Raw genomic sequence first — 17,201 nt, 5'->3', positions numbered from 1 at the left:
GGATTTCTGTAATGCGCTCTACATGAGGCAACCCTTGTACCAAACCCGGAAACTTCAATTAGTGCAGAATATGGCAGCCAGACTGGTCACTGGATGTCCCAGGGCCAGTCATATAACACCTGTTTTGAAAGATCTCCATTGGCTGCCCATTCGCTTCTGAGCGCAATACAAGGTGTTGGTTGTAACCTATAAAGCCCTAAATGGCTTGGGCCCAGGGTACTTGGAGGACCGCCTCTCCTCATACAATCCACCCCGCACTCTCAGGTCGGGCGGGAAACATCTCCTAAGAATTCCAGATGCACACTATAATGCAGGGGTAGGCAAGCTTTTTGAGCCGGGGGCCGGGTTGCTGTCCCTCAGACAACTGGGGGGCCGAAGCCAAAAATTAAATAATTAAATAATTTTTTAAAAAAAATAAATAAATAAACCGGGACAAATGTAGGACAAAATTTTCAAATGGAAGACACTTTTGCTGATTTTTTTAAAAATGTTAATATAAATGCATGTTTCGGAGGCTTCTATAGACAATTGCCCCCCCCCCTTGCCCGCCTCCTCCTGATAGGCCAAAGGCCCCATGCCCTCACACGAGAGGCCAAAGGCTCTGGCGGCAATCAGCGGCAGGACTGGGCGGGGGCCGGTCCCAAGGCCTTGCCGGGCCGCATCTGGCCCGCGGGCCACAGGTTGCCTACCCCTGCTATAATGCAACTCGGAGGGCATTTTCCATCTTAGCCCCACAACTCTGGAACACCTTGCCCGACGAGCTCCGCACAGCCACCTCCCTTGAAGCTTTTAAGAGGACCTTGAAGACCTTCCTCTTCTGCCTGGCTTTCCCCCCATGATCCTTTTTTTTTTTTACTGATTCTTTCCCCCCCTTTTAGTGATGTTTTAGGCATTTTATCTTGTCATTTGTATTCTTATTGTACTGCCAGCTATTTGTATTGGGGGTTTTATGATGTTTTAACTGTTTTATATTGTATAATTGGGGGGTTGGAGGGGCTTGTTGTTTTACACTGTTTTTATATTTTCTGTACACTGCTATGATCTCCAAGGAATAGCGGTATAAAAATAAAATTAATAATAATAATAATAATAATAATAATAATAATAATAATAATCTTTTCTTTGCTTCATTAATCATTTGGTCATCCTGTAATAATTTCTCATTCAAACGCCAATACATTTTTATCTATACTATTTTTTAACTTAATTTATTTTTGTGCTTCAGTCCAGAGCAAATGTATTTCACAGGGTTTTTTTTTAAAAAAAATCTCCTATTGAGTGATATTTGGTGTATTTGCTTACCCCATGAGATTTCCAGTATATTTCAGTGAGTAAACTGCCTCTGGCCACAGGAGCATTTCTGCACATTGAGTGAAAGGTGTGCCACAATGCCCAAATACCTAGAGCCAGAAAACATGCTCACATGAGGTAGAACATTTGTTTTAACCAGCTCATAGGCTTCTTTTTTCTCTTCTGCTGTGAGAAACAGCTCAAAGGCCCCAGCACCTTTTCTTCATCTGCATCCTTCACTGGCTCTCAGATAATTATGTTATCTGGCTTATTCTATGGTGAACTCTCTCTGTAAGATCTATCTTGTAAGCCTAAGTCTCTGTGAATTCTACTACAAAATTAAAGTGTCCTGTCTGGTATTAAGAGGGTTACTTAAAATAAACTCGCTTTCATTTCTAAATTTCTAAACTTCACAGTTGTTTATAATAACTTAAAATACAACAATAATATACAATACAATAAACCAAATATTTATGTCACAAGCATAGAAAAAGTGTACTGCCCTTCTCTGCAGTGTAATCCTTCTGATGTCTTCATAAGAAAAAATTCCAGTGCTTGCCTGAAGAGATCTGAAGGACCCTTCACTGCATGCACATGTGCCAACTGTCTTTTTTTGATGACAGGGACACATCAGCCTCACCCTATTAGTTTATTTGTATTTCAGCACAACAAGAGTCCTCAGGATATTAAATTCCAGCTGGAACATTTTTTTTTATTCTGAAAGAGGCTTAAGGACATTGTTATAAGTCTACCTAAGGCTGAAGACATTCAGATTTAGAAGTATGGTTTATTGCAGTACATAGCATCTTGCTGCACCCTGTGCAGTAGATATTACAACTTACCCAGTACACTAACAAAGATATCAAAGAACTGGAAAGTGAGAAGAGGCTCTTTCATATGGCCATAGAAATCTGCTATGGTTCTGAAAACATCTCTTTCAAAGCCCAAGTAAGTGGGCTGTTTCAAATCTGGACATCTCGGCCCTAAAGAGGTGTGGGGAGAGAGAAAAATGATAAATATTTGCTTGACGCGAGCAAATTGCAGAAACGTCAATCAGCTTTCCAATCAAGAAACTGGAGTGACTTTCAAGGAAGAAGGAACTAATTCACAACACATAACAATCAACAAAAAATATTTGGCAAGTAGGGAAGATAATATGGGAAGACTATAGCCTTGATTTCTACCAGCCATTCCATTTTAGAAACTCCCCCATTATCTTCAAATGGGCAAGCACTCCTGCTCTTGCTTGGCTCAGTCATTTTGGAATTTACACAGAGGATCATGTCTTTGACCAACAGGATCTTAATAGAGGCTTAAACAGGAGGTGTGAGGTCCTCTAGTTATTATAGGGTTACAACTTCCATCAGGCCTATTCAACATAGTTAATAGTGAGGGGTAATGGTAACTCATCCAACATGGGGGTGGGGGCATTTGTTTGCCAACTATGACTTTACCAACAACCGCTCTAAGCAGTTTGGCTTGGCTCCTTTCAAAAATCTGAGATCTTCTGAGAAAAGGTTCTTTCCCATGCCCAATACTACTCCATTTTCAGTAATTATAGATGATGCTGGCATGCCGGGGGGAAACTGTCATGTTTTTGGACAAGATATCAGGAGAAGAAGAGGAGCCTATTAATGGTCCTACCACTGATGAGTTTCAAGGGGAGTCAGAGAATGAAAATAGTATTCCACATACCACCACTGTAAGATATCCCACTTGTGAAGGCTGCAGATTCAAGAAACTAATGTACACTGGCCACTCTCAATCCATCATCACCCTAAACCAGAGCCAACAAGAACACTCCCAGGAACAGAGGCATTGGATTGTCTCGGCAGAAACTAGAGGTACAGTGGCCATGTGGCAGCTCAAGGGCTAAGCTCTCTGAGTCATGCTCATGCAAACTAAGCCACACATTTCACATATTCAAGTCCAGACCCCTTTAACATGCCAGAAACAAGTGGCACATCAGACACAGATAAAAAGCTGCTCGATTTTGGCCTAGCCAATACTGAAACAGCATCTCACTGATGTTATCCCCCTGCACTATATCACCATGCATCTCTTCCTCTACCTTTACATCTAAATCTGTGACAATGCGTGAGTTTTCTGCATTTTTTGAAACCCTTCTTTGGTTTGTTTTCCACTAATCTATCCCTAAAGTCTGCATCTGTGTCTAACTTTCTCTTTCTCTGAATGCTAGGTTCTTTCTGTTCTGAACTTCCTTCTTTCAGATATTGTCTCCCCCTAACTTCTTGACTGTTTGAATTAATTTCATTGAATCTGTTAATCAGATTCTCTTAATGTCATTAAATCATCAAGTTCATTTGTGACTACTAATTCATTGTATTAAAATTCATAATTTCATTGCTTCCCAATATTTGAGTGTTCTGCCCAGATAAGAATGAGCTTAATTCATTTGCTACTGCTTCCCTAATGATGGTTTGGAACTCAATAGGACCAAAGCGACATTCAGAGATTTCACCACTTCCATTGCTTCTTTCTCCAACCTTTAAAGGAAAAGTTAAAGAATTCTTACGATTTAGCTCTCCCTTTTTCCTTTTTTTCAACACTTGAGTTAAATCTACAATTTCTTTTGCTTTAAGTCCCTGGTGCCATTTGCTTTCTCCTCCCAATTTACTCCCATAGTTCGATGTTAAATCCTCCAAATCACTCTCACTAGATATTTGAACATATAAATCTACTGTATTCATTTAACATCAGCATAGACCTGTTGGACAGTCTGGACTGATACACATATGGTTTTGTCACATCTCCTAATCTGCTGGTCAGCCAAGAGGGAGACTGAATCCTTCTAATGTGGTCACCAGTTTACCTTTTTTATTCTCTGAAGGCAAAACTACTTCAAAACTGCTCTCTTGTAAAATTTACCCAAATGACTTTGACTTCCCATTGTTACTGAGTAGAGAGAGAGGGAACCACACTGCAATGGCTCTCACACCAAAAAATGAAGCCCTGTGTTGGATGACAGGTTAGTCCTAGTCAAATTCATTGTTTAAATAAATAAAAAGATAGGAAAATCTCTACTTCACCGATATCAAGTTGATACTTACAATTTGCAAGACACTTCATTGCTGAGAGAACCCAGTGAGGAAGCTCCTCTGCATTGAACAGAGATGAGATTTTTTTTTAAAAAATGGTTAAACACATTATTGCTGATTACATGACACAGAGAAATTGGTTTTCCATATGCAAGCTCAAAGTGCATTTAAAGTGCCATGCAGTATCTATTATGTCAGAACACCCCACCAAGTATAACATACATGAGAAAAGTACATAGTACAACAGGAGTGGGTGTATGTGTAGCCCAGATGTTTCGGGGCTGTAACTCCTGACAGCCCTAGCGAGCATGGCTGATGATGAGAGATGAGGATAGTTGCAGGACAAGTTCTAGAGAATCACATACAAACACACTTAATTTTGCATAGCAACATGAGCTGCACAAAGGGCTTTCCAGAGAGGGATGATTACAGAAAAGCAAAACACATTGTTTCAAACCGGACATGGGACATAGACATAGAATTTCTTTTAACCCAGAGATTATAATGATAAAACAACCCATAATAAGATATGATTAACATGGAACTGTCATTTAAGTATGTGCAAAATGTTTTTCATTCAGTGTCATGTACTGGCAGACTTTAGCTCAAAAATCTATGGACTGAACTGCATGCAGTGCATCCATGGAACTCCTTCTCTCTCTTCCTATACAATGATGCCTACATTTATATGACCATATTTGCTCATATCCATCTCACTGTTCTATTTCCCACCAATTCTTTATTTGTTGTCATCATTTAGATTTTCAGTTTCTTGAAGAGGAAACCTGTCTTTTCTTGCTGTGACCCTATGAAATTTCTGATACATTGGCAGTATTACTTTACCTAAAGCTTCTCACATTTTTAGGAATTAGGTTTTTTTAAAATATGTTTTTATATTTTGAAATCTCTGAGTAAAATTTTATTTATGATCCCTGGTTGAACCATCTCCTCTTTGAAACCAATGAATTCCATGTTGGAGTTGGAAGGGGATGCTGATTGTTTTAAATAGTTTTTAAATTTTTATGTATGCTGTCTTGGAAACTGATTAAATAGAAGTAATTTTTAAAAATGAATAAATGAATGAATGTAAATAATATGACACATTTTCCAAGATATTCATTATAACCAGTCTCCTGGCCCCATTCCCCCGCAGTCACTGCTGCCCCTATCAAAAGTGTTGGTTATTACCTTTAAAGCCCTATGTGGTTTGGGTCCAGGTTACCTACAGGATCACCTCCTCCCATCTCATATACTCAGGTCCTCTGGGGGATATTTACTACAACCGACCAGGACTAGACTGGTAACTGTCACCTCGAGGACATTTTCTTCAGCTGTGCCTAGACTGTGACATGACCTGCTGGAATAGATTCAACAGCTAAATATGCTGTCTCAGTTTAAAAGCGCTTTAAAGACCAGTCTCTTCCAGCAGGCTTATCCAGATTATTTTTATATTGGGAATTTTAAATATGGATTGGATTAATATGTGTATATCTTATTTGTCCTTTTAAATTGATGTGGATTTTAACTGGTGTGTTTTAACTGATGTCAGTTATTTGTTGTTGTTCCCTGCCTCAATCCATGGGGAGAGATGGGTAAGAAATAACAACCCAACAACAATAAGCACCCTCCCCCAAGGCCATATCTCTAACTTCATTCTTTGACCCATATCCAGAGGAAGTTCTCCCCACATCACATACTCCATAGCATCCAAACCAGATCAGCCAGGAGATATCTGGGAACTCCTCTGAGAGGCTGATGTGGAGCTGCTGTTGCTCTAGCTCCACTACGCAGCTGAGGCCACAGTGGACTGATCATATCTGGGTCTGTTGTTACTGGAGATTTTTTTTAAACCTGTGGCTTCTCCCACTGCTGCCTACCTATCCGCTCCTTTCATTCCCTTCTTTCCAGTTTGCATCCCTGTGCTTATCCATAGCTTTCTTTCCCTTACTTGGTCCCATGTCTACTCTCTTTTGTCACAAGGGCAGGTGTGATGAAAATCTTTAATATTTTATCATAATGAATTTTGTAGATCATTATTGTTTTCTTCAAAATTTACTAGTTTTACAACACATGTCAAAAACAGCAAATAGATAATGATTATACCAGGAAAGACAAAAACATCTGCAATAGCAGCAGATGCCAGGCTCCCTTCCCGACCAATGGGCCCCATTTCATCAGTCCTTCCATTCTCTCCATTTCATTTTCCCACCTCACTCAGTAGAGACTGGTGGTGGGAAACAGATCACCCTTGTCCAAGATCAAAACTGACCGCTTGCACAGTTTGCTTTTAAAGTAGGCCAAGGGTCACAGTCAACCTAGGAAGACCACATACAGATGGGAACAGGGCTCCTGCACTTTTAACAGCTGCACAGAAATTTCACCAAGTATAGCTGAAATTCAACCCTAGACATAGTTAGTCCATCCCAGCTTTAAATGAGTCACAGACCCAGGCTCTTAAAAGATATTTTTCTTCACTATAACTCCAAGAACCCCCCAGAACTGTAGCTCCCAAAGTCACATTTCCAAGCTATGAACGTATCATTAAATGATCATGTGAGAAAACACACAGGTTCTGGAAAAGCAGGTGACCACTTACTTGATTTATCTTCCAAAATGACAACTCCCTGTTTGTTGACATTATACACATTCTGAATTATATGCTTTGGATTCACAAGTTTAGCATCCAGCATGTCATTCAGAGAATCCACGCCTATTGCTTTCTGCAAGCTGTGTAAGAGGTAAACAAACAGGTTTATCACACTAGCAGCACAGCTGGAAAAGAATTACATATTACAGTTACTGGAATACCTAGATTTTACCACAGATGTCTTTAATGAGCATTATAAACCACCTTCAAGCTTACAATACTAACAGAAAAAAGAACAGCTTCATTTTTAAAACAAACTCAGCAAACACAGAGCCCATGCATCTCAGATTATGCATTCTCATTACCCATTGCATAGTCTGAAATCTAAAATGGAAAAATATGGGAGGAGAAGAAATCTTGTACCCTTCCCTCGATGTCTTGACTACACACTGTGAATTTGCCCACTCTCTCCAAGGGGAGGAGCATAGCACAGCCCTCAAGCTCCATCGACTACCAAGATGATACAGCCCAGTATTCCAACACAGAGAGGTTTATCAGCTCCAAAGCTTTACAAAGCGCAAAGGCCCATCTGTCCCATCTTCTGTTACACAAGGTCAGGACAGTGACAAAGCCTTTTGTACTATCCCCTGGGGCCATGAGCTGGATTAGCAGCCCTTAAATTGCAAGCATGATCAGTCTAATAATAATAATAATAATAATAATAATAATAATAATAATAATAATTTGTATCCCACCCCTCTGAGAACAATTGGGGCGGCTAACAAAGTTAAAAATACAAAACATATAAAATCCCTGGTACCCTCCCCTCCTTAAAAAAGTATTAAATTCAATGCAATATTTAAAAAACAGAACAAAAACAACAACAAACAAACAAACATACAAGTTAAAAACTGACCAGAAGGTCAACAACATCATACCAACAAGCAACCAGTGGGAGCAGCAGTACCTTTCCCAGACGTTTTTCTAAGGCTGGGTTCTCTAGTTTGGGAAGGCCTGCCGGAAGAGATCTGTCTTAACAGCCTTTTTAAAGCTGTCTAAGGATGTAAGTAGACGGATCTCATCCGGCAGACCATTCCACAGTCTGGGGGCACTTGCAAGGTATGCCTGTGTTATCATCTGCTTTCCATTTTCAGGTCCTCTATGTGGAGGAGGGTAAGCTCAGACCCTCAGGATCTTTCCATCACCTGTGTCAGCAAGCAAGTCAAGCAGTCTCTTTGGAACTGTTTGCTTTGGCATAATGGTGGCTCTTCAGATTGAGAGCCAAACACCTAGGGAGATTCTGCTCTTGGGCCCTGCCTTGCTTTCTTCTCTCTCCCTCTGGCCAAGTCTTTACCTCTTTGGAGTCTGCTTGGCAGTTCCTTAACCCTCTGTCTTTGTCTCTGTCTGCAGATCTTCCAGTTTGAGACAAGTCAAGTAAATCTACACTCAGGATCCTTCATCTGCCTCCCTCAGGGTTACAGAACTGACTTTTATAGTTGGTTTACAAGCACACATACACACCCATCTGCTGAATTTCTAGTGGTGCCACAATGGAAGGTAACTGAGCATCTGCACAGCTGCCTGCCTTCTCCTCATCACTGATGAAACTGGCAGCTTCCTCACTTTGTGAGAAGCAGCAGAATAAGAGAGCAGTGTGGTGGTCCCTGACACCCTTTCATATACACCATTCCAGCTGTTTCCCCCCATCAAGGGTATGAAGAAAGCACACCGAAACACACACAAAGAATATCGGAACACTTCTCACCACATACAAGACATGTTGTCCCAAAGTGCACAACAAAGATTTGTTTTGATTACATCTCCATCTTTTCTTTCCATAAAGAAAATTGGTCAAAATGACTAACAACAATAAAAAGCAGCAAGTACACTCTGGTGCATTAGAAGTGCTGGGTCTATATATTATTGGATTGTTAAAAAGGTAACACTGCAAATCATGGGACACAAGGAGATACTTTGATTGAGAGTTCCTGCATGACAGGGGGTTGAACTTGTTGGCCCTTGTGGTCTCTTCCAACTCTATTATTCTATGATTCTAAGCCAGTAAGATTATTGTGTAGACATAGAGCTCAGTTCATAGATTTATTAACTGATGATTTCAGATTGTCTATTATTGTAGTAACAGAAAAGGAAGGGTTCCTAAAATATACTTACTGTGACAATGTCATGGATTTCCATATTGCTTCTAGATTTGCTTCTGTTAATTGTCGCCGATGTATGAGTTTGCATGTTGGTACTTCTCCAATTGCTATACTGTGACGTTTGAACCACATTTCTGAATTCTATAGTGGAAGGTAAAAGTAACAATCCTTCATATTTTAAATAACGACAATGTTTCTGCAGAAACAACATAGTGACCCTTATCCAGAGAAAGTGACTTGTGAAGAAATATTTCTTATATAAACCAATCTGTGACATAAGATTATCAGGTAAAGGTGGGGTACCATACATATCAGTAAGAGACAGAAAGAGAGAGACTCCTCTGCTGGGGCTCCCCAACTCTGGAATACCCTTGCCAAGGAGGTGTGACTGTCACCAAAACCACAGTTGTTGAGTACAACAAAATCCATAAAACAGTGATAGCTTTATTGAACCAACTAAAATGAACAAAATACATCATGCAAGCTTTCAAAGCATTGCTGGCTTCTTCATCAGGTAAAGATGTTTTTTTTTCCCTTTATTGAAAAACCATACAACAAATAAAAAAGAAAAAAAGAAACAAACAAACAAACGAACAGACAGAAAACAACAACACATCTTTGCATCATTCTCCTTAACCCACTTACAACCCATTTCGAAATATCCCCCACCCCCACCCTAATTCTTCAAATTTCAACTGTTGACTGATATATATCTGTTCTTATAGCTCTACTTCTCTGCGAACCTCTATTAATAGATGTTTTTACATTGCAACCAACCCCGCATCTCCAAAAACTTTTAAGTCATGCTTTGAAAGCCCCTATTTTGTAACTTAAACATCTCATGATTTTATATAGATATATGTATAAATAAGAGAAATGGGATAAACCATAATATATATATAAAAAAAGGAGATTAAATCTTTGCGACCATCCTCATTACCAACTCTATAGGAAGTTCTTTATACCTTTGAGAGGTGCCATCTACTTTTACAATAATCCAAAAAGGAGTCCCAGGTTTGTTTTGCTTCTTGGACTTCTTCCTTTAATTCCATTGTTATTTTATCCATTTCTATAATATTAAGGGATTTTTGTAGCCAACTGTCAATTGTCGGAACCTCATCTGACCGCCAGCATTGTGCTATTGACATCCTGGCAGTGGTAATCAGATATAGGACTTGTTTGAGGTGTTTCCTAAGATCTTGGTTAGCAGCCATGTTTAGTAGAAAGAGCTCGGGTTCCAGATTAATTTTAATTTTGTAGATGTTTTGAATAGTCTTCCTTACCAAATTCCAGAATTTTTTTATTTTGGGACAAAGCCACCACATGTGGAAGAAATTACCAAGCCTAAAGATGTTAAATAGCACAAAAGAGACAAAAAGTGACAATGGTAGAGTCACAGGCCTAACTACTGAGGCCAGCTACTTCTTTTTTCTCTTTTGTTTGTTTTGTTTGCATGTTGTTCCAATCAGCCGACTTTGCCTGTTTTATTGTGTCTCCTTTATTTGTTCTTATGATAAATTTTGGGAAAGGGTGTTTTTATTGTTTTACCTACGGTATATTTGTTCCATATAACTACCAGTTCTACCTTTTCTTAATACATTTCTGAAAAAGGATACAGAGAAGATAACCTTCACATACTGTAAAGCAAATCTGCATTAACAAAGTTGGAACTCTTACCAATACGATGGGCTTTACTGGGATGTGTTCTCGGAAAGTATCTCTTTCTAGATCATCCCAATTTGGGAATTTCACAATTTCTTTTCGATAAGAAAATTGTTTAGGATATGGTTTCAGTGGTGAGAAAGGAGGAAATCTAAATTAAAAAAAAAACAGTGAAAAATAAAGAGAGAAAGAGAAAACACACTTTAAAATCACCATAAAAGTCCAGCTTGTTAACACTGTTAAAACATCCTTATCAAAATTTTCTTATTTTCTTGACATAATCCAACTGATGCATATGCCTGTGCATACACACACTGGAAACACTGGCCTTGTTAACCATGTTGATTGGGACCAAACAAGTAGAAAATTGGGTCAGCTCTATCAAGAGGATTTATTTCCAAAGCTGGGATGGTTTATGCAGCGGGTAAAAAATATATGTGGTATATGAGGAGACAATATCCACATGAGGGAAAGAGGAAGGCCAGAAAGCTAGAAACTAGTAAGTTCTTCTACAAAGCTGTAGTTATTATTATCTATTATAATTATTATTAATTAATATCTTCTCTTCATTAATTACGGAAACCAAATAAAGGTGATTACAGAGTTATATATTTTTAGTTAAAGCGGGCAATTAGATAGAACATTACGCTTTGACAAGTGCCCTTCACATGGTTTAAACAACAACTCTTTTATCACCTCTTTGTTTTACATCAAATCTAATCACAGCACCATTAGGTATCTTTCACTTGCTTTTCTCTGTCTGGGAAAAGTAGGAGGAATAAGAAATCAACATAATTACTTCAGACATAAATGAGATTATGCTTAGATTTCATGCATCACTACATTCTATATTTTTTTAAAATTCCAGTATATCTTTTGAAAGTCTTTGGCAGGTTTCAAAAAATTGTGCTCTAATTTGTGCTCTAATTCAGTGGTCCACCAGAGGGTGCTCAAAATACATGTAACCAAATAAAAAACCCTAAAAAATGCTTTCACATAAGTAATTTAGACTTCCAAGTCACAATTTAAGTACAATATGTTTATCACTAGCAAGAGTATTTCAAGAAATGTATTCATCCTGCAGTATAGCCATACATAACTGTAGATTTCATCTTTTTAAAAACTGCTGAAATTTAAAAAAGAGTTGGTGAATTCTGAAAAAGCCACCTTACTTTTACTTTACAAAGGAAAAGGACTAAGAGAGTGAAGCTTGACTTTCTTATAATCCACAGAAATTTGAAACCGTTTGTAGTTACATTAAACCATCCCTGTTTTTTAAAGTTGCCGTAAGCCAATTCCTCCTCTATAGAAAGATGGAAAGGAGTTAAGGGTTAAATAGTAGTAAACTCATGCCAATGCACATTTTTTCCTTCACTGCATCAGGACTTCGGTGTCCTTTCTTTCCTGCCTTCCTTCCTTCCTGAGGTGGTGACAGTACATGTTGGCCTTTGTTTCACCTCCATCTGCCTGGTATCCTTTAGTAGCCCTGACCATTATGTCAGTTTAACAAGCAAGTTCCTATAAGTAGAAAGATTAATCTTTTCCAGTATCCTGTCTTCAGTCAACGCTTAGGCAGACATGTTCCCAGCTGTCCAGTCTTTGTCAGGAAAACAGACTTTTTGATTTTACAATAAGCCATGTAGCATATAAGAAACAAAGTCTATTCTATTAGGAAATGTTTGAAGGTTGGCTAAGTTTACACGTTAGAAATAATGTTCCACATCTTTATTTAACTGACTGTTATCTTGTCAATAAATCTACTCTGTCTTCTTCTCATCAAGAGTGGCTGAGGCCATGCAAATGCTGGACCCAAACTTTGGTCGTCCTGATGTTTTGGACTTCAGCTTCCAGAATTCTTGACTGTTGGCAAAGCTGGCTAGAGCTCCAAAACACCTGGGGGACCAAAGTTTGTAAATCACTGATGAAGCTGAATCCTGATATGACAGAGGCTTGGTGAACTGGTGGTTCTCAGGTCCAGAAACAGGGTAAGGGGCTTGTCCTGGACTAGGCTACAGTCCCCATGATGGAGCAGGTATGCAGATGGGAGTATGCCTAGATCCATCTTTGTCCCTGGAGAACCAAGTGGAATCTATGGCTGCCGTGGGGTGGCAGCTTCAACTGGTGTATGACCTGGGCAGGAACAGCTTAGCTACAGTAGTCCATGCACTGTATCTTCCAGTTGAGATTACTGCAATGCATTCTACATGGGTCTGCCTTTGAAGATGACTTAGAAACTGCAGCTAGTGCAAAATGCAGCAGCTAGACTGCTGACCAGAACATCATACATAAACCATGTTGACACCAGTTTTAAAAGAATTGCATTGGCTGCTAATATCGTTCCAGACTGAATTTAAAGTGCTGGCAATGACATTTGAGAGAGCCAGTGTGGGGTAGTGGTTTGAGTGTTGGACTATGACTCTGAAGACCAGGGTTCAATTCCCCACTTGGCCATGAAACCCACTGGAATCATGACCCACCTTGGCCAAATCACATACTCTCAGCCTTAAGAGAAGGCAATGGCAAACAACCTCTGAACAAATCTTGTCAAGAAAACCCCATTACAGGTTTGCCTTAGGGCTGCCATAAGTTGAAAGTACACAACTTGAAGGTACACAACAACAATAAAATTGCATTTACAGCCTTAAATAGCTTTGGACCTCAATATTTAAAGGAGTTAGTCTCACTAGATAGGTAGGTGAGAGGTCTGCTGGTCTCTTTATCCCATAAATTAGAGCACCTCACAAATTAAATCCTTTCCTCTTAAAAGCTGAATTGGTGCCTATGTTGTGGTCATTCTGCCACCAAATGAAAATATATTTAGAAAAGGCTGTTGTGATCAACTGATTTTTATACTTATCCACACATGTGTATAGCTTTGAATTCTTTTAATCTCATTTTCAGAATCTGCCCTTATTACACTGGGATAGGGTAAAGCTGTGGAGAACACTTTATCTAAATAGCGGAAAGGTAGCAAATGGCACTTCTCTGAAACGGCCTTGCCTCTGACAACTTTCAGGATACCCTCTTCATCTCCTCTAATTTTAAAGTTTAAATTATGAAACAGTATTCATCAACCTTTTGAGTCAAAAGGAACATTATGCAGAAATTTCAATTATGTACCCTGATCAAGTATTCCTTTCTGCTTGCACGGATTTAAGACTGGAGCTGCATGACAGCAAACAAACAAATGATGAATCATAGAATTGTTATTTACCATTCCCTAGAGAAAATAGTGCTACATCTTTGTTAGGCCTCAGTCTCCCTGTGTTCATAGATCATGGGAAGCTGATTCCTAACATGTTTGACTCTAGGTTCTCAAAAAGTGGGGCACAGCCCCTCAGGGGTAGCATGCCAGTTTCTCAAGCAGGGAGCTTTGACCTTAGACATGGATGAGCTGACCTGCCAGAGAGGGAAGGTACTTGGAACACTTTTTCAGCATCCCTTTCAGCTCAGACAGCATGGCAGGGAGAGAAGAAACTGAGTGTCAGAGTGGGGAGGCTGGAGCTTGTGTGTGCATGGGGGGCAATCTGGGAGATGTGAAGCAAAGTTCACTGGCCCCTTTTCCTTACCCTTTGCCAAAGGTAAAACCACTCATTTCTATCTTTTGACAGATCAAAGGTAACCTTTCTGTTTGCTCTTTCCAAAGGCAGAACCCCAAGGCTGGTGGGGTTTCTGACTAAACAAGGAGCAAAGTTAAAAACCTTTCCTTTCCAAAGGCAAAATCTCATATACTACCTCGAGTGGGAGGGGAGCCTGACATATGCATGTAGATATAATGGGGGATCCAGAGGAAAAAAATTTGAGAACCACTGGTTTTGTCTATCTCTCTCAAAGAGGTGGGAAGCCAGTCAGAATAGACCACAGCAGTCTAGATCTAGAATGAGGAACGTTTAGTTCTCCTGAGGTTGCTCAGCTACAAATCTCCACCCATCATTGGCTATGTTGCCTAGGGGTAATGGGAGCTACAGTCCAGGAACATCTGCAGGGCCATATGGTTTTAGACAGAGTTCTTTCACATCATTTGTTGAATCTTTTAACTGGAAATTTGTAGTCAACGCATATGCTTTATTTATGATATTGCTGTAAGAAACTGTCTCAGGATCTTGTGACATGACTTGTGGAACGTTTTTGAACAGAAAGTTTGAATTGTATCCATCTCAGCATATTTATTTCACTAATATTTCAGAAACAAAACTGAAAACATACATCATTTTAATTTTATATATACTATATAAATATTTAAACAGTTTTTCCAGTAACCCAAACCAGTTGAACTTAAATATTTGATGAGCATAGGAAAATTCAAGAGGAAATTTCAATAAACTACACTTTGTGTGGTTTAAATGTCTTATTCAAACAATTCAAAGCTTTACTGGGAAATAATCTAAGATACGGTAACTTAGCATATGTTTCATCTACATTATTGCAGAGGGTTTTCGGGGGAGAAATTGAAAGCACTGAACTGCTTACATACTGAGTTGCATGCACTGATATCCCACCCTCTGATGAGAATTTCTTTAATCAAACAGAAATTGCTGGCAGCAGAATCAGGAGGTAGGTCATTCTGGTAATTCTCTGCTGTTGGGAGGACTGCAGAGGAAAAGGCAAGTCATGAAAATCAAACTCTTCCCTGTTCCACTGACAGAAGTTTCTTTCGGTTGAAGGACAACCAGATGCAGTACACTAGTCTGTGTTCTGAAGAACTGTATATATACATCTAATTCCTAGGTCTAGCCACCGTATAATCTGTTAATTATAACTTAACTAAAGACATAACAAGTATCATATCTCATTGCAGCACCCTAGATTTGGCATGTATTGCATTCATTCATTGGTTGTGTTCAAATAACAGTTCTAAGCCAGGGACTATGGGAACTCTAGTTTATCATTTATGAGTAAAATGCAGGTGTGTGCTGCTTTCTGCTTACAGTGAGAAGAGTGAAACACATGAGAGCTTTGCTTCTCATGTTATTTGAATCCAGCAACAACTGGTGTTCTGGCTTGCTTCCGTAGCCAAAAGACCATGAAAGAAGGGTTTACTCTACTGCTTCTTTTATGGCTTGTTGGCTGCAAACAGGCAGTGAATAAGCAGGGATCACACAGTTAAATGTGTTATCATTGTGTCTGAATGCAACCACTGTACTACTACAGTCAAACCTATGCATCCACAGTTTCACCCATCCACAACTAGAAATATATTCAAAAGAAAGAAAAAGCAAGCCTTGATTTTGCCATTTTTTTTATAATGGGCACCATTTTACTACCCCATTGTATATAATGGTACTTGAGCATCCACGGATTTTGGTATCCATGGTGGGTCCTGGAACCAAACCCCAGTGGATACTAAGAGGCTACTGCAATTAGAACTGTCATGGAAAACCATACTCATGGCCATTTTTCCACTTCATATTTCTTATAGAGGTGGCTTCATCTGTTTCACTGGGTTAAAAAGCTATGATCTTCTCTTTTGTATTCTGAGCCAATGTTATACCTGAGCTTCAGAAAAGACTCTTCCTATACATTTTGAGCATCTTTTAGAAGAGTTAAAAAAAAATCTCTGCCCTATGGAATCTTCAATGTGCAAAGCAAAATTAATATGATAATTCATGAGGTATAGAAACTGGGCTGGAATTAACAAATATTGTATCTGTGGGGGTTTCGTCCTGGACACACATACATACACACACACACACACACCATGGAGAACAAAAAGTATGGGACCTCAAGTCCCATTTTTCCCAATGGTGACACACTGCATGCATAACCACACTGCCACAGATGTGCACAGACCACCATTGGGGTGAATGGAGCAGGGCCATCTGTGGATGCTCAAATCCACAGATGACAAGAGCTAACTGTAATTCATTCAATATATATATATATATATATATATATATATATATATATACAAATAAGATATTACATATTCACAGTTCTCTTATCATAATTCTCATATATAAAAATATTCGTTTATTCAGTAATTTCAACAAAACATAACTTCAACATCCAAAATATATAAATAAACTTCCTCAGTTTACCTGACATTAGAACCTTTATGCTTCAAATTAGATAATACACCTTAGTCAAATTTTCGTCTTTTTTCTACATATTTGTTTCATATTGTTTTAATAATTTAACCTGTACTTGCTTTGCTACTGCCATCTTTTCTTGCAAAACGCTAATAAAAGAAACCTTTCCTCTTCTACTTTTTCTGTATTGTTGTGATTCAACCAAGAGATTCCATCTCTTGCCTGTCATTAACTATTTTAAAAAAACACACAAAACAGCTCCTGTTTAATATAATAGCCTTTAAAAAAAACATCCTTAAATATCAACCAATATAAAGTAACATATGTTATCTCACTGCAAAAATACACTTTAGTGAAAAATGTAGTTCAATACACATTCCAGGACTTCAAATGGTCAAGTGACAGTAAAGTAGGA

At 38.9% G+C, this 17,201-nt stretch overlaps 1 protein-coding gene across 1 annotated transcript in view; it reads right to left on the bottom strand.

The window, feature by feature from the left end:
* Positions 1-17,201, bottom strand: part of DEPDC1B (DEP domain containing 1B) — a 45,980-nt gene that overhangs the window by 14,363 nt on the left and 14,416 nt on the right. The window contains exons 3-7 of the mRNA XM_042455309.1: positions 10,773-10,908; positions 9,109-9,236; positions 6,946-7,076; positions 4,362-4,409; positions 2,133-2,273 (exon numbers count right to left, since the gene is read on the bottom strand). Coding sequence (XP_042311243.1) covers positions 2,133-2,273; positions 4,362-4,409; positions 6,946-7,076; positions 9,109-9,236; positions 10,773-10,908 — 584 coding nt within the window. The remainder of the gene's footprint in view (positions 1-2,132; positions 2,274-4,361; positions 4,410-6,945; positions 7,077-9,108; positions 9,237-10,772; positions 10,909-17,201) is intronic.

The sequence above is a fragment of the Sceloporus undulatus genome, chromosome 2, assembly GCF_019175285.1.
Source record: "Sceloporus undulatus isolate JIND9_A2432 ecotype Alabama chromosome 2, SceUnd_v1.1, whole genome shotgun sequence".
NCBI lineage: Eukaryota > Metazoa > Chordata > Lepidosauria > Squamata > Phrynosomatidae > Sceloporus > Sceloporus undulatus.
The sequence above is the reverse complement of the archived record's forward strand: the minus strand, read 5'-3'. Positions and strand labels throughout refer to the sequence as shown.